The 23,552-nt window shown below is 39.8% G+C and overlaps 1 protein-coding gene across 1 annotated transcript in view; it reads right to left on the bottom strand.

The window, feature by feature from the left end:
* ARHGAP1 (Rho GTPase activating protein 1) overlaps positions 1-23,552 on the bottom strand; it is a 42,973-nt gene that overhangs the window by 17,626 nt on the left and 1,795 nt on the right. Inside the window, exons 2-4 of the mRNA XM_072422018.1 lie at positions 15,848-15,994; positions 13,753-13,848; positions 3,134-3,221 (exon numbers count right to left, since the gene is read on the bottom strand). Coding sequence (XP_072278119.1) covers positions 3,134-3,221; positions 13,753-13,848; positions 15,848-15,989 — 326 coding nt within the window. The 5' untranslated portion in view covers positions 15,990-15,994. The remainder of the gene's footprint in view (positions 1-3,133; positions 3,222-13,752; positions 13,849-15,847; positions 15,995-23,552) is intronic.

Below are 23,552 nucleotides of genomic sequence, written 5' to 3'. Positions count from 1 at the left end.
ATCCTTGGTCACCTCTCCTTCCCTAGCATGCTGGCTGGACAATAAAAGAGAGGAAACATGTTAAATGTTAATAAAGCTGGGTCCTACTGTAAACATACAATTTTATACTAACAGAACTATGCAAACCAATATAACCTGAGTCACAGATCTCCCCTTCCCTTTCCAAGTCCAGGGAACTTCACGAAACCAAGTAAGATTTAGGAATGGTTTTAAATAATAATAAAACATTTTACTTAAAGTATTTTATTGATCATTGACTGTATTTTAACACTGCCTAAAGTTAAGCTTTTTATCTCTAATTTTGTTACTTCCTCCCACATCTGCTTTGTCAGTGTCCTGAGTGTCTATGCTTTGCGTTTGTTGTGCAATTTCCTTCCACATTCTTCCTCTTTTCTTTCTTCTTTATGTTGATCAAAGTGCAAAAACAACCCACTAACATCTCTGTCAACTGAAAAGATCCAGGCTGGGTGATGAAGGCCAGATATGGTGTGCTGGCTGTGTAAATAATCATCAGGGACTATAAACAGTATAAATGCATGAGGAACATGGAAATTTATTCCACAACAATGTAGGTAACAAAAAAGCTGCTTCCTAACGGATATTTCCTCACCACTTATGAAATGCTGAAGCCAAGATTTAGGAAAGTGGGACTTCTAAATGGTGGAAAAAATGGCTTACATTGTGATGCAGTTGTATATTTAGGCAAGAACAACAAGAAATGTGTCTAACAGAATGCAATGAGTTGTGCTTGCATCTAGGCATAGTTCTAGAAGCATTTTTTTTTAATAGGTAGCACGGTGGCTCAGAGGTTAGCACTTTGCAGTGCTAGGTTCCAGGTTCGAAACTTGGCCAGGACACTATTTGCATGGAGTTTGCAGATTCTCCCCATGTTTGCGTGGGTTCTCCTGGGTACTCCGGTTTCCTCCCACATTCCAAAAACATGCAGTTAGGTTAATTGGCTTCCCCCCAAAATTGACCTTAAGATTGTGGTAATGGCATATACCTATGGTAGGGACATTAGATTGTGAGCTCCATTGAGGAACAGCTGGTGACATGCCTATGGACTTTGTACAGCGTTGCGTAATATGTTGGCGCTATATAAATACTGTGTAAGAATAATTATAAAATGAAAAATGTAAACAAAAAAAACACATCAACCATTTTTTTAATGGAGTGGGGTTGTTAAAGTTAGAACATTTATTTAATGCTCCCTTCTTCCCACAATAAAAATATACCGGTTTTATGTTAGTTCAGAAGAGGAGTCCTGGGATTTAAATATTGCATCTCCACTGGAGAAATGTTTGTTTATCCCAGTGATGTTGTGTCACTGCAATGCAGATTGCTCCTTCTCTGTTCTGTCTGGCACCGGTCACAAGGACAGAATCTCCCTCATGGAAACAGACAAGAAGAATATCAGACAGCAGTTTTCAACTTTCCTGGGTCTAATGGATTTTTTGATTGCTGCCTGTATCCCTGTAAAGTAAATTCACCCCGCTGCCTGTTCTAGCCCATATCATGGCTCTTGCACTAAATGCATATATTTTCTTAATGTTTTTTTAAAAGTGTTTCTAGGTTCTAGGTGTTTCTAATTCCTTTCTACAAATCTAAAGCTTCTAGCATCCTACATATAAAATTTTGAAAATATGCAAATTTGAAATCCGGCTCAAGATTAGGTGGCTCTATACAGCTCCTGGAGGCTGGTACTTTGCCACTAGGTCACACGCATGCCAAGTTCCTAAAAAACCAGGCTCTGCACATTTGACAGCTGGTGGCAATGTGTGGTACTGGTACTGTTCACTGCCACTGCCATTCACTCTCTATAGGGCTGCTGCAGGGCATGCCAACATGTAGCATCTCCCCCGAGGCAGCAGTTCACTAGCACAAGGAAACGGTAACTATACTTCAACTTCATGGATAGTGTGCACGTAGCCATAGAATTACCAAAGCTATTAAAAGTTAGGACATAGTGAACAATCTATTTATATCATAAATGTCAGGCACTACATTGTACTAGTTGCTAAAAATGTGCCTATAAATTGATCATTACTATAGACTGACTGAACAAAGTTAAGATTTACTGCCCAGTAGTAATTGTTGACCTGGCCCAACCACTGTGCATTAAATTGACCAGCCCCACTGCGCATTTTAACCAATAGGGTACAATAAATTGGTAGACGTGCTTCTAACAACCAGCATCAAATGGAATGCTTCCCCTGTGTTCACTATAACAAAAGGAAGAGTTGTGTTAATAACATGGTATTATTTTGCTTCATTCATATTATTAATCATTAATAAATACAGGATTTATATAGCGCCAACATATTACGCAGCGCTGTAAAATAAATAGGGGTTGCAAATGACAGAGAGGTACAGACAGTGACACAGGAGGAGGAGAGGAGCCTGCCCGGAAGAGCTTACAATCTAGGAGTTGTTACTGTAAACAGCAGAGAGAGCTTTCATTAGTAACAAGTTGTTAAGAAGCACTCCCTGCCGATTTCCAAGACGAAAAGGAAGGCACAGAGTGGAGCTTGATTGGGTAATAAAAAAAAAAGAAAAGAAAATGAAATGTACATTCCTGATCTATGTTACATTCCATGTTCGACCGCCAGACTGTAAAATATGCGGTTAGCTTGGAACATTCTGAAAGGATAACTGGCCAACCCCCAAACAGGACACGAGGTGTAGGAGTATCTATATGGAAGTATTAGGGACATTTGATTGCAAGTTCGATGTGAATGTTCCAGTATTTATTTATATACACTTATAAGGGTATCCTTTTTTTAGAAAAGAAAGAAAAAAAAAATCTGCATTATACACAAAAGCCCATGAGCAATTGTACAAAGCCATAGTTTGGATTAGTCTGGCAATGAAGCCAACACAGAAGGGTTTCTTTTTACAGCTGGAAATAGTAATAAAACCATATGGAATGCAGAGGGCCAAGCACCAAATATGGTGAGAGTTCTTACCACTAGGAGGAAAACAGATTAGAAAAGTGGGCCAGCTGTATGAGTCTGCCATCAGGCTCTACGGCAGACCTTTATGTTTGCTCCGCAAAGACTGATTAATGAGCCCGACTGAAAACATGGAAGGCCAGCTGGCAGCATAGAGTCCAAGGATTACCATAGCCACTTACTGTAGAAGTTTAACGTGATCGAGCTGATGGCATGGAGGCAGACGGCTGGCGCTAAATACCACGATCTTTCGCCCGAATTTGTCATCTCCTGTAAAAAGTAAAAAGGAGAAACATTAAAAACAGAAAAGCCTTCAGCATAAGCTAACCACCATCTCGTGCTGTGAGCTGATCAAATTTATGGGAGTGATTGGGGATGAGCAAAATATTGGGATTTAATTTAATCTACTAGAAAATATCCTCACAGCACATCAGGAAAGAATTGGATGGTTTTACCAGAAGGTAACAGCCAAACACATCAGGCTTTTTGGAACTTTATCACTGTATAAGTATTACAGCACAGCTCTGAATTTATTAATTTTCTTCCACGACATTCACAGGGCATCTACTTGATGTTGCGGGGGAACGAAGGAACTGTGTAATGTTGCAGAAGTCGTGGCCAGTGAGGAATAAAGGCCCACAGACATACAAGAGAGGACCTGATTTATTAAAGCTCTCTGAGACTAGATAAGGCTATCATGGGGGAACCTGGGTGATTCAGCAAACCTGAAATGGATTTGGTCCAGTAATGAAAACGTTTTACATCCAACAGTAAATGATTTTTAGGAAATCCATTCCAAGTTTGCTGAACCACCCCGGTTCTCCCATGATAGTCTATTTTCTCTAGTCCTGAAGAAAACAAGGAGAAAGAGATAGACAGCCTTTTTGGCAATAACACAATTGTTACTTTACTTCATATGGATTTGTTACAAATTCTCAACTAGACATAGCACAACTATGCTAGGTAGACAAATATAACATAAAGTTAACCAATGTTACATATATTAGATCATTAAATATTCAATGAGGATTTTCTTGTTTCCTGATGCTTTTCACTCAATGGCTTCCTCTTTTCAGAGACTCAAACTAAATGAACACAGAGAAATATTTACAGAAATCAAGTCCATAGTCATGTTCCTACCATAGTCATATGTCTTTAATAGAGTCCAAGGTCAATTTTGGGAAGAAGCCAATAAACCTAACTACATGTTTTTGGAATGTGGGAGGAAACCTGAGTATCTGGAGGAAATCCACGCAAACACGGAGAGAACCTGCAAACTCCATGCATGGTGTCTTGGCCGAGATTCAAACCTGGGACCTAGCGCTGCAAAAGCCACAGTGCTAACCACTGAGCCACCATGCTGCCTATTGCAATTGCTGCTCTTCTTACAAACAGGCCAACAGTGTCAACTGAGCACTTCCCATTGCAACAGCTAGATTGCCACATACAAAATGAGGACAGATATCTAATGGCCATGTTTTTTAAAATGGCAAACAGTGCAGACCTATATGGAGTCATCTATTATATTTAATTAATATGGCAAAAGTAATATCTAGCATGTTGCTTTGGGAGCTTCTCTGCTAGAAGACTAAGGAACATGAAACACCTTATGTGTAAATATTACAGCTTGTGCAAAAATTTTGACACCCCTTGGTCGAATAATACGTCTAAGAAGTTAGAAAGATATAAATACATACATGTACATAATAAAGCAACATACCACATTTCTGTAACTCCCTGGGTTGGATAAAACAATGCATCATTTGTGCACCTCGTTATTCAGTACTTGGTGACACCTTCTTGCAGAAATCAGTCTTTCTATTCTTTAGAACTTGTTTCTCTGCTTTTTTTTTTTACTTGCATAATGCTTTTAATTCAGAATTGTTCTTAAATTTCCTGGCATGAATTGCCATCTGCTTACAGATTTTCAATTTTTCATAGAAACATAGAAGGCTGGAAACAGAAAAGGGAACACAAGTGCTCCATCCAAATCTGCTTTCATTCATTTAAGGCCAGATTTTCACCACATATTTCTGGAGCACAAAACCATGGTGCTGTGTTATTAGGTTTTATTGGTGTCCTACCTCACATTGATGTACTGAAGTTTTAGAGCACCACAAGGCACAGATAAAATAGTAAAACAGTAAAATAATCATAAAAAATGAGATTAATGCACTTAAAATGGTCTTAAAACACCTAAAAATTCTTACCCCCTACTGGAAAGTGTCAGATTTGTGCACAGTGTTCTACACATGGCCATGCTGGCCCGTGCTCCACTCGATCCAAATTCTGATTGGGCAACAAAACCAGTAAAAAGTATAGTGCTAGATCCACATGCACCTCAGCAAATATCACTGGGAGACGGTTGTGCTGCAGGGCTCATGTGCTAACAATACGACTGTTGATAGGAGGGGAGAGAAAGTGCAGAGTTTCAGGGGTAAGAACTCTATAGTCTGCTGCTATCACTCTCCAGTAAGTGACAAGAATAGAATGTGTTTCCAAAATGCTGCAGAGAAAACCCCAGCCTTCTGCCATGCCATAGACGGTTAAGCAGTGTGGCAGAGTACTTTCTCACATCAAATCAGTTGCAGTGTTAAATACATAAGTAATTCAGAAGTTATTCTGATTAATTTGCTTCTTAACTTTACATGACCTTTATTTCCATACAAAAATATGTTGGGAGTTCAGCCTGTGCCCATACACCTCTAATGTACCCCTTAATTGACACAAGAATTCCATTATACTGAACAGGATAAACATCTTCTATAGTGCCAGTCTGAGGTCACCATAACACGGTACATTAAAGGAACAAGTGCACACCCTTTCCTACCACAAGCCCATCTTTAACTGAGAAAACAGCAGTAAGGCAGACACAAAACTTTCTATTGCTTTTTGCAGCAGAACACACATGAAGCACTTTCAATGGCTAATAAAACCAGGCTACTGTGTGCAGACAGCTCAGTGCTAAAGACAAACAGCAATCAGGAAACAGGACCACTGCAAAAATGCATTATGAAATGCACAACAAAATCATTAAAAGGTTGCATTTTATGAATAGGCAGTATACACGGGGCACAGACATGACACATGCGCTGGTGTCAGCCACTGCAAAATGAGGGTTGGTAGCATGGTTGGCACTCTGGCCTCTGTAGCATTGGGGTCACAGGTTCCAATCCCAGCCAGGACACCACCTACAAGAGGTTTGCATGTTCTCCCCTTGTTTGTGTGGGTTTCCTCCCACATCCCAAGAACATGCATGTAATTGGCTTCCCCTCAAAACTGACCTTAGACTGTTTAAATGACATATGACTATGGTAGGGAGATTAGATTAGGGTAGGAAGGGACTTTGTAAAGCGCTATAAAGCTCTGAATAATAATAATAATAATCTTCAGCAAGGATAGGGACAGCATGGAAATGAAAAAATGATTTAAAAAAAAATTCTTCTCTTCTCTATTTAAAACTACAAAATGAAGTTGCCTGGGGTTTAAATTTACAACAGGGCTCAAATATGTGCAATGAAAGAAGCTGGAACATGCATGAGATAAATCACTTTCAAGCACTGTCAGACAAAGTGGAACTAAAGTGACTTAGGTTATTTAACACACATCAGATTATCCTAGCCCGATAATAGCCTCAGGGCCGATATCCGACAAGAATCTAGCGCATGTACAGTGCTCTTTGTGAGTCGTTCCGACGACAGTCCTGGCAAATCCACGGACAACGAACAAGGAACAATCATAATGAAAGTGAAGGGAAGAGAGTGCAGCGTCTTCCCATATCCCCTCTCCATAGAGCAGAATGGTGCTGTATGTACGGCACTCATTTGTGCATTGTGCAGTGATTTGTGGTTGGAAAGGATCGTGAAAGATCCTTTCCAACGTCAATTATTGCACCCGTGTACATAGCCTTAGATGGTTATTGCAGAAAGCGACAGGTGGTGTCCCTTCTGCATTGCCTGTTCTTACCTGACTGATTCCCACCCAGATGTAAAATTTTGCTGAGCTGCACTTTCCTGAGGAAACCCAACAATCCTGGCCTCCGTTGCACGTGTCGAAAATGCATGAACCTTTGCACACCTGCACGGTAGTTAGGCTATGCACACACATTAGATTTTTGTCATTGGAAAAGATCTTTCACAATCCTTTCCCATGACTAAAGACTAAAAGATGAATGACTGAGCAATGTACATACAGCACCTTTGTGCTCTATGGAGAGGAGAGGGGAGAACGAGGGAGTTGCATCTTGATGTGCTCTCTCCTTTTCACTTGCATTATGGTCGTTCATGGATCAGATCCATAAACAACGTCATGGCTGTACACGTCAGATTCTCATCCTATACGAACCCTGAAATGATAATCATGTGCCGTGTGTAGGTAGCCTTACATCACCCTGGTTCAGCCAATCAAGATGGCTAAAGATCATCTTTAGGAAGAAAAGATAAAAGGAAGATAATGTCCCCCTGCAATGGAACAGGGATAGGCGAGTACCATGGCTTAAAGCTACGTACACACTTCCAATTATTATCGTTGGTAAACGAACGACGAACGATCCTGCACGATATCTGCGAACGATCGTATAGCACCGATCCTGTACATACAGATAACGACACGATCGTTCGTAGATATTGTATACACAATAGATGCGATCGTTTGAACGATACAGGAAGTTACGTGCACCACAGGAACGTTCGTTCATCACGCATGCTCAGACCATGGACGATCAATGAACGATCGTACACACGAACGATGGTCAACGATCGTCGTCCAATCCGATCCGCCGGTCCGGTCGTTCATTTCTAACGACTTTCCTCGTTCGTCGGCGTCGTTGGTTACTTTTTTTACGGACGATTTTTACCCAATCGATCGTTCGTCGTTCATTTTGAACGATAAAAATTGGAAGTGTGTACGCAGCTTAAGTTCCACTTAAAGGCACCCCATAACCCTAAGCCAAAGAATCAGGAAGTGACAGTAGACAAAATATGTGTGAACATACATAAATCTTACAAATGTAAGCCTATCATAATATAATAACCAAAGACTAAGTATTCTGACAAGCTCAGTCATGACTGGTGCACTTTACTACAATGTAATCCAACAAGCTACCAAAGCCTAATTCCGGCTTTTATTCTGTGGTAGCAATGCTGGCAGCCTCAGCTGAAGTCCCTACTGATGCCATTCTCCATTTCACTCAGCAGAGTACAAGTAGCTAGGAGTGTCAGAAGAGCTCATGCTTCATAAATGAGCAAGAGATTTAATAGGAACTACAATCTCCTTATAGGGAAGGCTAAAGTCCTATCTACAGACTGATTGCAGCCGCATGCTGTGAGAAATGCTCTTATCAGACATCCCCTGAGAGCATAAACCAGGCAGCTATTATAGGGAACATGGAGAAGCATAAAGAGCCGACTGCTCTGCACTAACACATCTCACCAGACTCTCCCTAGTGCCAAGCTACACAAATCTCAGTCAATTTTAATAAATGCCGACTATTTATTTTAGAAGGAAAAATGTTATGAAAGCGAAGATCTATTTCGTCTCCTGATATTCCCAGTAAGTTCACAACAAAATTCATACAGAAAATAATTACTTCAAGTTATTACTTTCCCAAACCTTGCAGATTGTAAGCTCCTCTTCTCCTGTGTCACTGTCTGCAGTTGTCTGTCATCCCCTATTAATTGTGCTGCGCTGCGTAATATGTTGGCGCTATATAAATCTTGTTTATTATTAAAAAAAAAAAAGTGGTTCTACAATCTATTGATTCATGGAGTACATAGTTTTTCACACATGGCTTCTCCATTTTGGTTGAATAAATCACGTGGTAGAATCTGCTGTGTGTGGTATTGTTTAAATAATCTTAGAACCTGCTTTTTATTATGTCTAATTTATAAAACTTTAGAATTGAAAGACTTTCTTTTTCCAATGACCGATTTGTAAAAAGTTTTTACTATAACTAACCTCCCATAATTATAGTGTTAGAATACCATGCAGCACAGACAGGTTGACTGTGGATCATTTAAAGAGTTTTTCAAATCTTCATGTAATCAAAGGGAATATTACAGAGACATGTACATCAAATTTGCCGTACTTCTTATATTTTCAGTGTGTTTGGATTAAACCAAACCAAACCCAAGTTATTCCAGATAGTAGCAGTAGGACAAGAGGAGCGATGGCAGAATATTTCAGATCTTTCGGTTGACCGCATGCATAATAATATGTGCCATGAAGAATGCAAACATAGCAATACAAAGAGAGATCTTTGTTCCCCTAGCCCCAATTGTTTTTCTTTTTTTTGGTCAATGTTAAAAGGAATAGACAACATGAAGCTCTCATCACCTTCCACACTTGTTGATGGCAAACTTAATAAAAGGGTGAGGAGGACAGTACTACAAGTTTATCCCTGATCATTGAGAAATAATTCATTCCCTGCTCCAATCTGCTTTAATAGAAAGAACAGCTGCACGTTTGGGAAGGAAAGGGGGGTGATAAACATCATGGAATAAATAGGAAGCATTTTCTTGTTGTTGCCTGGAGTTGCATTTAAAAAAACTGAAAAAAAGATCTTTCCACGATCTCTGCAGGAGACTACAAATTTCCAAAAGAAATGTTTATGTGCCCAGGGGAGCATTCAGAGGAAGATTACACAACATAGGGAAAAAGAAAACAAGCAAGTTGAAGCAAACTGCGTAATTCCGTCACTTAACATTTGAGTGTTCCAAAATTCTTTATCGGAATTACTTTTTCAGAGACATAGTGGGAAATTCATGAGGATTAGGACAGTTCTGCTTGTAATAATATTCCCATAAATGCCAAAAATCTGACACATCCAGATATGGAGGAGATATAACTCGCTTTAATAACAGTCCACATGGAAGTCCATAAAGAATCCATCCACACCTTTTACAGGGCTTTGCATTTATGCTGCCACAGATGACTGTAATAAAGTGAATCTGTTGTTTTGCCTTACAAACCCACTAAAATCTGTTTATTGAGCAGGAAAAGGCATGATAATTGGGGTACTCCTGGTCTGGTTTTAATGACAGATTTGTTGCAGAGTGGCCTCACACAAGGACATTGTGCCACCGTTAGAATTTCTACCACAAATCCAGGGCAGGTGGACGAGGCTTGACCGTGGACATTATTCATACTAGGAGTGGAGCAGTAGCTAGATCCTATTTTCAACTCTTTAATACCATAATCATTACTATTAACCACCCAAAACAGAAAAGAGCTTCAGGTTGTTACATTTTAGCAAATAGAGTATATTAACCAAAAAATAAAACATAGAAACAGCAGGGCTATTGAGGCAGCAACATTTTGCCTGCTAATTTTAATATTTGTGACAGCAAGGGGCTATGAAATAGTTTAACTTTATTTTATTAGAGACATTGCTGTAAAGGTATGCCTTATTTAATGTACAGCTCTGCTTAATATGTTGGTGCTATAAAAAAACTTTTTATTAATAATAATGCTGGAGTTAAGCATAAACACTGACGTCAATGGCAAGGACCCAGTGGCTCCATTATTTTTTTCTTCATGTATCTGCATGTGTAGGTGACATCCATCACATTTTTAATCAGGCTTCCAACAGAGCTCTTTCATTATCAACGGTGTGTTTATGGTTTTATCTGGAATATGCTGCTTTTTGGTTATGATTTTTACTTTTGTATTTTTTTCAACCTATGTATGTAACAGTTAGAATGGAATTAAAGTTAAAAAATTGGTGCTCAGGAAGGTGTTTATTGCAGAAAGGGTCAGGCGATGTTCTTATGCAATAAGTATTTTTACCCGCCTGATTGCTGTCATTACATGTGCAGCCCAGTGTTGGTTATTACTAATAATATAAAGTATTTATATAGCACCAACATAATATGAAGCGCTGTACAAAGTTCATAGTCATGTCATTATGGCTCACAATCTAATGTCCCTACCTCGGTCATATGTCTTTTAATACAGTCTAAGGTCAATTTTGGGGGAGAAGACAATTAACCTAACTGCATGTTTGTGGAATGTGGGAGGAAACTGGAGTACCCAGAGGAAACCCATGCAAAAAAGGGAGAACCTACAAACTCCATGCAGATAGTGCCCTGGCGAACCTGGGACATAGCACTGCAAAGGCACAGCTTCCTTTGTGGGTGCCGAGGTTAAATTAACATTATTCCAGCCAATCAAAACAGCTGAAAATTGGAATGTGGGAGAGAGCAAGGAGGAAGATGGCATCACCTGCGATGGAAGTATTGACTGGCTTAATTTTTGCTTTAACCTTTGCAGTAGAGAAGACCCGATGGTAGGGTAAAAGTTTATTATTTAAGAGCTTGGCTAAAATCCAATATACAAACTTATGTGAACCATTTCAAGGATAATAGTAGTGGATTTGCTTGCTACCTGCACGTGGTCTTAAACATACCTTATCTTAAAACTCTTCATTCTCCATTCAAACTCATGGACAATTGATAAAGCTTCCTGTAAAATTCCGGTGCTGAACTTATGGCTTGGGGGCTACGTGTGGCTCTTTGGCATCTACTGTACTGCCCTCAGACAGTGTAGAAACATTACAATAGTTTCTAGTAGTCAAAAGTTGTTTGGTTTATTTCATTCACACTTTTTTTTTTTTTTTGCTGTCCTCCTATACTTAAGTGGGTTGTAGGAAACAACAATCTGTAAAATGGTGTCTCAATCAGTTTTCAACAATTTGTAAAGTTGGGAGCCCCCTATATAAATTGACCTATAACCACTTCAGAGACTTTTATGTAGATTAAGCCCAAATCAATTGCTAAACAGAGATTGGGGGTTCTTGTTGCTTACAAAAAGCAGCCTTTGGAAACTTCAAACTAAAGTCTGAAGCAAAGCTGAATAAACATAACATGCTATGCAAAGTATGTGCTAAGTGCCTTATCTTGTTAACCAGACAAAATCTTAAACCCAGGTCCTGAGTGAGCTCAGAGCTAGTCTGATGATCTGCTGGCTGCAAGGAATTGCAGTGGTATTTTTAAGCAACATGTAAGTTCCTGCAGCCTATTACTTGTGTACTGATCACCTCGAGCCATCATTTGTTTATTTTACCCACAGAGCAGTGCGAGTAAGCTGAGCCATGACTGTTCTCTATGCAAAACTGTAAGCGGCAGCGCATACATGAATTTTATGAGAGAAGATGCACGCAGTCTTCAATCCAAATTCTGTAGCTGCTGTCAGACACGTCTCAAAGAGGAATCTCTACACAAAAGCATGAAAAACTCTGTAGTGATGGACATTCCCAGCAACTTCTTCGGACAGCTTAAGTGGATAAAACACACTGAGCCAAACTGCACAAAATAAACTGACTGATGCAACAGTTTTGTATTGCAACACTTTGGAATTCAAATGGATTTTTTTTTAATTTATAAAGTAAAGCACCAAGTAAAAAAAAAAAAAAAATCAGATGAAAAAACATTAAAAATATAGTTCTATGAGAGACGAGACTCCCTGTCTCTTCTGCCCCAAACACCTTTTGCCTTTGCTTCCCCCCCCCCCCCCTCTCATTATTAGTTTTATTTGTACACTGGCGGCTGTATGTGCAGTATGGGGTATGATCTTGGGAGCAAGAGCTTTGTTTCTGAACAATGTAGGTATCATATATATGTACGGGAGTTACACTATCAGCCGCACCCCAATGGTTTAAATAAAAGATTGAGAAAAGATAAAAATTGCAGCAATGATGTAGGAGCAAAGAGGGGCTAGTGTGCATTTGAAATGCTAGAATTACGGCGTTACAATTGTTTAACAATGGACCTCAACTCATATGTCAAGTGTGCCTTAGCATCAACCTGAAAAAAGTACAGTTTGTCTTTCATACTTCTTCATGGTATGTACAGGTGCCTAGGCAATCCTGTGTCTATATCCTTCTAAATGGATGTCAGCAATGTGAAAATAGGGATGCCATCATGTTATTCACTGTCCTACCATCTCACAGTTACACTTTGCTACACACATCCAGTGCGCTGAACATGAGCAAAGCGACCTCTGATGGGGTGGGAGTTCATGGAATCTGATCTCACTTATTCCCATACTTCTATATGCTCAATAAAACAGAGAGAGCTCGGAGATTGGAGGACAAAGGGTCATGTGACCTGCTGACCGCTAAATCACAGAGCTTTGAGCTCGATATACAAAAAATATGAAAAAAAAAAATCTATGCCATTTTTTTCTGGTGACATATAGAAACCTTACATTTATGAGAGTTCTGTAAGTGACAAGAATCCACCCTCAGATTTATTACACTGCACCAGTTTCAGGGTCCCGAAGTTGGCAATGCAAGGCACACGTAGCAATGCTAAATATGCAAAGTTTGTGTTTTTTAATGTAAACAGTGATTCATAAATGTGTGTCTAAATAGTGTCAGAGTTCACCTAAAGTACAAGAATTCTTTACCCATTACAAAGGCTGCAAAATGATTTACAAGTTTAGGTAGTTGGAAGCACCAATCTAAGATTCTACATCCCCGATTATAATTTGTGTGCTTCTTATCAGACAACCTTTTCTATTCACAAGCACCCTCTAAAAGTACACAATGTGACATTTTTGGAAAATAATATGCCTTAGGAGGTAATGGCAGCAATTGCATTCCACTTGCTGTATGTTAGATGTGATGGCAGCTATAAGTACCCCGACTGATTTTTACAAAAATCACTAATTGTCATAATTGAGCCCCATAAAGACAAACATTGAGAACTATCCACCCAAGACGCTTTTTTTACAGTTATTAAAGTAAACGTCAAACAATTTGACTAAAGAATATCAAGTAAAAGATCATTAAAAAGACTCTTACCTGCCACTTCCACAATCTGATGTCTAGCAATGTCATAATAAGGATCATCCCAGCGAAGATGTATGATGGGATCAGGGGATGGCTTGGAGTCATGAGCTGCACAGGAGCAGAACACAAGAATTATCAGACCATTCATTCTGAGAAACCAGTTTGCAATGACTCACATTAAAGTGAATGTATGTTTTTGTAGCATAAGACAATGGGCCTGATTTATTAAAGTTCTCCCAGGCTGGAGAGGATATACTTTCATCAGTGAAGCTGGGTGATCTAGCAACCCTGGAATGGTTTTCTTTAAAGTCATATGCCATTTGCAAGCAAATGTTTTTAATTCTGGACCAGATCCATTCCAAGTTTGCTAGATCACCCAGCTTCACTGATGAAAATGTATTCTCCCCAGCCTTGGAGAGTTTTTATAAATCAGGTCCAATAAACTAGGTTTTATTTTGAAGTAGTAGTAAATGTAAATGAAACAGATTCTGCAAGATGTTCTATTCACAACATAAAATATGGATAAACAAAAGCCAACACAGATTGTCAAGTATGCGTGCCAGTACACACTATGTAACTGGAAATTTCACATCGATTAAAAATTTAGTTTTGCTTTAAACCCAAAATGTGCCTGCTTGCCAAATAGCCTCAACTAGTATTTACTGTCAGTGTGCAAATGAGAAGTCATGTTGGATGGCGCAAGATACATAAAAAATATCTAGAAAATAACAAAGAAGGATCTCTCTCTTGGAGTTACCCACATACATTACATTCTCTGTATGCATGATGATCATGAGAACACCAGAAACCACTGAAGGCTGCAAAACACGTTACTACATGTATAGTCCTGAAAAACCGGAGGACCAGGAATCCTGCAAAAGCATTATTGAATGCCCAACCTATACCTGGTACATCCTGATACAGTGGAGATACAGTAGCTGTAAACGCCTAAAGCCAGTACAGTGTTCTCCCTGGTCCTTTCTAGCAGGTGCACCCAACACGCTTCAGTAACCACAAGGCTGTTTTAGGGTGGTCACTGAAAAGTTGGGTCACAATACAGAGGCTTCCAAACACCTAAAGCTTCTTCCCACCCAGCTTAAAAACTTAATTGGGAAACAACTGCAGGACATTACAGGGAACCTGTGAGGATGACATCTGCCATGGTTAAATGTTTTTGTTCTATTAATAAAGGCTCCCTGCCTCACCATTTAGCTATTTACTGGCCCGTTCCAGTGAAGTCTGCCAAGTACTAACTCTCATCCTGCATGCGGTCTGTGAATCACCTAATAGTAAAGCCAGGATGGGGAGAACAGTCCTGGGACATAAAATTACCATTATTACAATCTCTCATTATTATTATTATTACACAGTATTTATATAGCGCCGACATATTACGCAGCACTTTACAAAGTCAATAGTCATGTCACTAGCTGTCCCTCAATGAGGGCTCACAATCTAATGTCCCTACCATACTCATATGTCATTAACACTGTGTAAGATCTATTTTAGGGGAAGCCAATTAACCTAACTGCATGTTTTTGGAATGTGGGAGGAAACCGGAATACCTGGAGGAAACCTACGCAACCACGGGAAGAACATGCAAACTCCATGCAGATAGTGGCCTGGCTGAGATTCTAACCTAGAACCCAGCTCTGCAATGACCAGAGTGCTAACGTCTGAGCCACCGCCACCGTCTGCTGCCTGTATTTTATTGCTTCAAATGATAGTTGTCTGGCTGTCATAATGACCCCCCCTCAATATTCCAAGTCACTGACCAAGAACAAATATGTGTATCTGAACGCCTCCTTAATTCCTTAATCTCAATACTTGTTACACATAAAGCTTAGCACAACATATAGGCAACTAGCAATATTAGAAAGTCAGTAATGCCAGAGGAAACGTTATTTCTGTCTTCATGGGCAACAGCAGATAGTACAGTAGGTCCTGTGACTCACAGCTGCCCTTTAGCAGCTAAGGGCCACAAGTACACAGTAAACGTGGTGGAAGTATGGTTGTAATTTTGTTTCACAATAGCAACCTTTGAACAGTATGTGTCCACAAAAAAATTATGAAGCAAAGTGATCTGCATAGAATGCAACATTTGTACCTGGCTTGGGGAAGTCTTGAACATCATCAGAGGGCCAATTCTGGTCATCAACTGATGCCAGTTTCAGCTGCTCCAGTGAATGGGTGGTTTCATCTCTTTCCAAATCATCAGTTAGGTCCACCAGGCCATCTGAGTTCATCATGTTTGCTGGAAAAAATATATATTATTAGATTACCTTATATATAATAATATAAAACGATGGTAATTACTTAGGTAGTCACAATACAACTAAACAAAAAAAGCTGTCTGGTAATGCTGACTACAACCGCAGCCTAATATTTCTTCCTGGAGACCCCCCTCTTCCCAATATCATATGGTCAAGTAAATCACAGGATTGTCATTTTCCTATCTTCTGGACCAGTTTCAGGTGTTATTTAGAGGGCATTGCCAACCTAATGCAGTACAATTTTTTTTCAAAACACAATCATAGATAAGAGGAGGAGAATCTCTGCATCTTTATCATAGTCATTGAGCACAGAGCTAATCACATATGATCATCTTTAAAGTTTGTTGACACAATAACATATGCAGTAATGTGCAAGGCCTATCATTTTTTTTTTTTTTTTTAAGAACCCATTTCTGGAATGGAACTGAAAAGCCAGCAAACCCAAAGAAATTCACTCTGTATTATTTTCCAATCCCTGTGCATATGTGAATATATTTTGTTCCATTTTAAAGCTTTGTTTCATAAATTCCTACACTGCAGAATGCAGGGTGATAAGTGAGTAAGCCTAGAAGGTTATGCCACCAAAATCAAATACCAGTTCTTTAAGCCGTATATGGAGCCAGAGCCTAGATCTCAAACAATTACTTCATATGCAAAGCTACATTCAGTTGCTTCTGTTGCATCAGAGCAATTATATGGCTTTTCATAATTAAAAAAAAAAAAAGAAGTTTTTTCTGTTATCTATTAGTGCTTGTGTGTTGCCACCCTGTGACCCGCTCCCTTGGTGGAGTCTACAAGCAGTTGTGCCAACACCCATGGAGACCAGTGCAGCAAATAAAATGCAGCCAATGCTGACAAAGTGCGTGCAAATGGACAGAAAGGGATGGAGAAGATCAACAGAAAAAAAGTAGACTAATATTTATAACATAAATGGCCTGTTTTATTAAAGCTCTCCAAGGCTGCAGAAGATATAGAGGCTGGATAAGATATTTTTTCATCGGTGAAGCTGGCTGATCCAGCAAACCTAGAATGTATTTATTTTGCTATTTGCTAGCAAATGTTTTAAATCCTGGACCAGTTCCATTCCAGGTTTGCTGGATCAGCCAGCTTCACTGATGAAAGTATATCTTCTCCAGCCTTTGAGAGCTTTAATAAACCAGGCCAATTGTTTCAGCAAATTAAACACATACATATGTATGTATATACAGCAGGGTTTGCATGTACTATAATATTAATGTAATAATAATGACCAAACTGATGTCTTCCTTAAAGGGTCAGATTCCAGAAAACGTTTTTTAATAGATGCCAATTGGCTTAATCACCAACTGACCTTTAATGTAAATTTTAACACTGACTGCATGATTGCTGCTTTCAGCTTCACCCTACAGTTATAAAAAGAATATTACAGAGAATACTATAAAAAAATCCAGAATTGACAAAAGAGAAAAATACCAAAAACAGCAGAGGCATCATGGGAAAAATCTTTTTTTGCAAGATCCAGGAATACTTTATGGCGTCATGAGTTTGGGCAATAAATAAAGAGATGTCTCCCTCTCCCTTTTTGACTGGATACAGTCCAGGACCTGCAATCTGACATCTATCTAGCGATGACATATACAAGTCTCTAAATCAATAGCAGTGAGACACCTATGAAAGGGCTGGCACAGGGCCCGGGACTGGCAGGCGTACAGAGGAGGAGAATTTATCAGACCTCAACCGATATTACAAAGCCTGAAGAGCCTTCATTTATGATTGTTCAAGGACTTTTACCTTTCACAGTCACTAGCTATCTGAAGCCGTTATATTCCTTTTTAGTGAAGAGCTGCAATAAGCAGCACAGTTTCCATAGAGACTGGAAAAGGACACTAGAATAAAAAACCCAGAAACTTCCTTCTGTTTTCTCATAGGCAAGAGCTATAAAAATATACGTGTGATGGATGTACATATAGGAGATGGATCTAGTTCTACAAGAGGAAGCTATATTCTTACAATAATACCTCTGCCAAGGTGCTTTTGTTTTTAATATAATGGTTAAACCCCGTCAGGTTTTATTTCTGTCTCTCCATTGGGAAGATTTCCCGTCCGGCTGCATCCATTACCAACACTCTTTATAGCAACGATCATTTGCATCTGCAAGGGGAAATACTCGATTTGTTAAAGCCGACATTAAATTTGCAGTCCCTGGTTCCTTTCTTTCCTCATCAATATGGTAATGACATTTTACATTAAAACCTGATTTCATTACAAATGTTATTTTATATGCAGCAAGGTTTGCAAAGGGTCTCCCCATATGACTATGCAATGCGGGCAGATCATGGATGGCTGGCAGGGTGCTGTGCTTAGATTCCTAAAAGCTTTACTACCCAAACGTAATACTATTCTGAAGCCTTCAGTCCTGATATAAGCAGTAGGCTGACTCTTGGTAGGGAGGATTAGGCAAATATGAAAATGCCTTTGTGGGTGGATGTCAGCCTGGACAAGTGGGTGCTATTACATTGCTGGATATTGGACATCACTTAGCCAGCAAATGCTATAAGTTTAGTTTATCAAGTGGTCCTATGGATACTTCCATCTCTGCTGTGGATCTTTGCAGCTACCTTGGTGTTATCCTTGGCATCTTTGTGGCATCTCCGGTGTGAGTTTTGGTGGGCCAGCTCCACTTGCCAGATTTGTAGTGGTGCAATGCCCCCCCCCCAACATTTTAATAATAAATTTAAGCCTCGTGGGATAATAAGAGTTTGAATATAACCCATCCCTTATCTATACAACTTTGACATGCTCCTCGGTTTTCATGATGCTTGCTCAGTAGTGTCGCAGGATCATGTGACAGGTCAGGTGACACTTTGCTTGTAGGGGTTTCAATGCATAGGGAATAAAAGTTAATAAAATAAACTTCATCAATTTAGACCATATCATTAGGTTCATTACATGAAATCCCCAAAGAATTACCATGCAACAAAACATCAGGGGGGTTGAATACTTTTGCAAGGCACTGGATATAAGGTCAGAAATGTCAGATACTGTAAGGAGTTTCAACTTTTCAAGCCCGAGAGCATTCAACCTATGTTTGTTAACTGACATGAAAAAAATGGCCTCAGGTTATGCAAAACATACAGCTCTGGTATTGAAAACCTCGTAATATTCCTGGTTAGCTTCACAAAGGTGAGATTGCTGCGTGTACAGACAACAATGGTAGGTATGGGTTCCAAGACGGCACCATTAGAAAAAATGTCCATCACAGGTTATGGTTTTTAATAAGATACTTTGGCTTCAAGACATTTGGAATTACGTGCAATAACTGTCGTTGGAAAGGATCTTTCACAAATCTTTCCAACGACTGCACGATGCATGCAGGAGAGTTGTACATACACATCATCATATTGCTCTATGGAGAGGGGAGAATGACGGAGCAATGAGAACCATTGCACGTGTGTACCTAGCCCATGTCCTAAAGCGCACCTGTATCCCAATTTAGGGCACAAACTCTCAATGACCTCTTTAGCTAAATAAAGATTGAACATTAAAGAAGTGAACCTAAAAAATTACAACAAAAACACAGATTTTAAGTTTTAGGATTACAACACTTGGGGTATGTTCAGGCTGAAATAATTAAATTTTTTCATTACCATTAAAACACAAACAAGTGCAGTTTTCCCCCTAGCTCGTAACTCCCCCTAGCCCGGACTCACCACCCGGCACTTTTCTGCAACCACCCGGCTGATTTTGGGTGGTTACTAAGGAGTTCGGTTACAATACAGGGGCTGCCACCCACCTACAATTTCTTCCCACCCAGCTTTAAAAAAATTCTGGGTTTAACACTGAAATGCAAAAAATAAATTACCTGGTAGACACAAACCACGCTCTGCCCCAGTGCATGTACCTTCAGACCTCAAATTAGCCCTAAAGCATGTAAAACACAAAATACCACAATGGGCATGCAGAAGGGGTTCTTCTGCTCAGCACACCAACATCCCCAGTTGTAGTCGGGCTTTTGGTAACATGTACCTATCAGTCTATCAAGCTAAAACTTGCAGCCAAAGGAAGGGGGTACAAGAGCAAAATACATGGGGCGTGATTTAATAAAGCTCTCCAAGGCTGGAGAGGATACACTTTCCTTAGTGAAGCTTGGCGATTTAGAAAACCTGGAATAGATCTGGTCCATGATCGAAAACATAGCAAGTGAATTTGAAGAAATCCGTTGCAGGTTTGCTGGATCACCCAGCTTCACTGATGCCCGTAGGCGGACATATCTGGGGTTGCAAATACAAAAAATGTGCATGGTCTGAGCATTTATTCAATTTCAGAAAACTGGGAAAGGGAGGGCAGATATAGAAGCCTCTACACATGCAGTATTGAAAGGTAGCATAATAACAGGAGGAGAGAGCAGAGCTGATCATTTATAATGGCTTTTCTTCTCCTTTATTGTCCAATCAGCAAGTGGACAGTTAAAAATCACTGCAGGAAGTGAAGTCACCCCTCTGGCTGAGCTGTATGACAAAGATGTATGACTCACAAAAATGGATAAACAGAATTACAAACCCTTTAGCAGATAAGAGCGGTAACATATCTATATTTCAGATGTCTACTTAGCAGCTTCCCTGGGCTCAGCTTAAAATCAGCACATTAGTTACCCAATCACTGAGCTGTGAAACTGAATGTGAATCTGAAGATAGTGTTATAACACATTGTGTGCAGAGCAACACAAGACAAGGCCAGAGCTACACTGACATATAAATCTCTGTGCTACAAAATTCCACAATAAAATCCAGGTGTGGGAACAAAGGAAGAACTGGAGAATATACAAGACATTTCTGCACATTGTAGTGTATATAATTCCTAACAAATAATTTCTCTGTTTTGCTCCCTTTTAATTTGGTAAATATACAATTCAAAAACTTATTATTCGTGCAAGCTGATACCTTTCTGTACGCTCTGCTTCTGATTAGCATTGTTCCTAGCTTTAGCTTAGGACTACAGAAATAATTTTCCCATGTTCTATAGAAGAAGAGATGGTGAGGTCTTCCCACGACATAGTTCTTGCTCTCAGCTATTCTCAACCAGCGATCCATGGAACCCTGGGGTTCCTTCAGAAGTTGTCTTGAGTCTGTTTACTGACCTCACATAAGAAGATGCCAGAGTAGTTCTGAGGAAAACAAAACTGGGCAGAGCCAACTGAATGAAACCAAGGACTTCTTTTCTCCTGTCTGTAAAGATGGCATCCTGATCATTAATGCATTTTTCTTGTTGATTATACCAAGGATTCCCCAAACAAAAGTTGAGAAAGGCTGCTCTGGGGTAACAATGCTGAACCTGCACAAACTTATTGTGCTGTCAGCATCATCAGGAAGAAATAAAGTGAAACAAGAAACAAATGCAGCCACCACAAGGACTGGAATGCGGCAATATATTACAATGTTCAACCCAGATTTTTTTTTTTTTAAGCTGAGTTGGAAGAAGCTGTAGGCGGGTGGCAGCCCCTGTATTGTGACCCAACTCTTCAGTAAAAACAGCTGTGAGGTTACCGAAAAGTTCCAGGTGGTGCGACCAGCTAAAAGAGGCTGGAGAGATCACTGTATTACACTTTAATGGAACCTTGGGGTTGATTTTAGGATCATAAAGGGACTGCTATGAAAATAATGGAGGCTTCCACTTCTGACCGCTTTAGTTGTAGAGTGTGGAAAAGGTTTGACATCCCATCAAGATTTATCGTTGGGTGGACCTAGTCGTGATCCACAAGTAAAGGGAAAACAAAACATTTCAAAACTGGCCCCAAAACAAGGGCTACTCTTTTAGTGGAGCCACATGCCCCTGAGGACTGCTATCAAAGAGAGAATTCCCCTCGCCCAGCCAGGAAACCAACATTAGCAAATCCATGGGTATTGTCACTTTAGCTGGACTAGAAGCCGAAATTTCAGCTCTATATAAAGTCAGTGTTGAACTTAGAATTTTTTTTTAAGCCAGGTGGAAATTGTAGGCGGGTGACACCCCCTGTATTGTGACCAAACTCTACAGTAACTACCCTAAAACAGCCGGGTGGTTACACAAAAGTGCCGGTTGGTGCGCCCAGCTAAAAGGAACGCTGGAAGTAAATGCCTTCTGGCTGCATGGTTATCAGCACTATCATTACATCCATCTTTAATTTCCTCATACTGGGATTAATTTTTCTTTATAGGTTTCAGTCTGCACTGCTCAAAACTCAACATTAGCTTTAGAAATATTTTGCAAAGCTTGAGGTAAGTATTGCTCTCTTACAAGGTAAAGCCCATGTGATCACCAACTTAAAAGCACTTGAAGTATAACACAGATAGTCAGTCGTCTAAGGCGGCATTCATGCATGACATAAAGAGGAGTGCCGAGTATGGAACAACTGGAAGAAAGTCTACAAATAACAGGATGGCTGATCCATGAACCGTACAGAGCTGTGTACGATGACCCGGGAAAGATACATTAGATTCAGCCATAGATGTAGGAACCATAAAATACAGCGGAGAGCAATATAGGAGAAGATAAAAAATCATAAATGCTGCAGATCTGCATAGAACATGACAGGTATACAAAGCACTGTATTGTGTAAACACAACATCCAATGACGGATCTATGGCATGCAAAGGAAGAATGACATCTGATCAGGTGACACTTTTCTTTCCTGCTCATAAACTATCACCTGCCACATATATCGACGTGTCTGCCATTACCATCATAGGACAGCATAGTATACTTAGCAATGCTTTCCAGCAACAATTACAGGGATTGTGGTGACAAGGAGAATATCAGGATTTTCAAAAAAAAAAGAAGGCAACCTTCCTGCACCAAAACTTGAAAATATAATCTTGCTAAAGAATCTTTTTTTGTATCCAGTGGCTTCCCCCTCCCCCCCTTATCCCCCCACTGCCCACCATGGTTTCATCCACAGGCACTTATGTTGCTACTGTGATCTATAGCCAGTGGGTGAAACCACAAAATACAGAAGGGGGTGACCAGTCAGGCACAGGATATCCAGGAGATGGGTTGGATGTTTACAGACTTTATTTGCAGGGTGCTTTATTGCCATTAATAAAATAGCAACAGAATCTCAGTGACAACAAAAATGCTCAAGGCCCATTACCAGCAACAGATGGGCATTTATACTCACCTGGCCGGCACCCTGCACCTTATACATCAGTGGTGGCCAACCAGTAATCTACAGAAGAATGTGGACATTATTTGCAATTTCTACGTTTTAATAATAACAAAACAAAAACAATATTCCAATAAATCCCTATATATTCTAAATGACAATTTTCGCCTTTTATATTGCACTAAATTTACAAACTGTACTAGAGATGGAAAAACAATGGAGGTGCAGCGTGACGTCAGTGTAGTGTTAAGTTGTATGAGGCAATTGTTGCTGAGCCGTACGCTTCAGTATTGTTTCCACCATTACAACAGTCACCCCGCACCGCAAATACCGATTCTCATACGATTGTTTTATTTTATTTGTTTCTCAGATGCTCTTTTAGGTAAGTGTGACCTTACCTGTGTATTTTGTGTAACTGTTAT

This window comes from Pyxicephalus adspersus, chromosome 9, assembly GCF_032062135.1.
Source record: "Pyxicephalus adspersus chromosome 9, UCB_Pads_2.0, whole genome shotgun sequence".
Taxonomy (NCBI): domain Eukaryota; kingdom Metazoa; phylum Chordata; class Amphibia; order Anura; family Pyxicephalidae; genus Pyxicephalus; species Pyxicephalus adspersus.
This window is presented reverse-complemented; position numbering and strand designations above follow the sequence as displayed.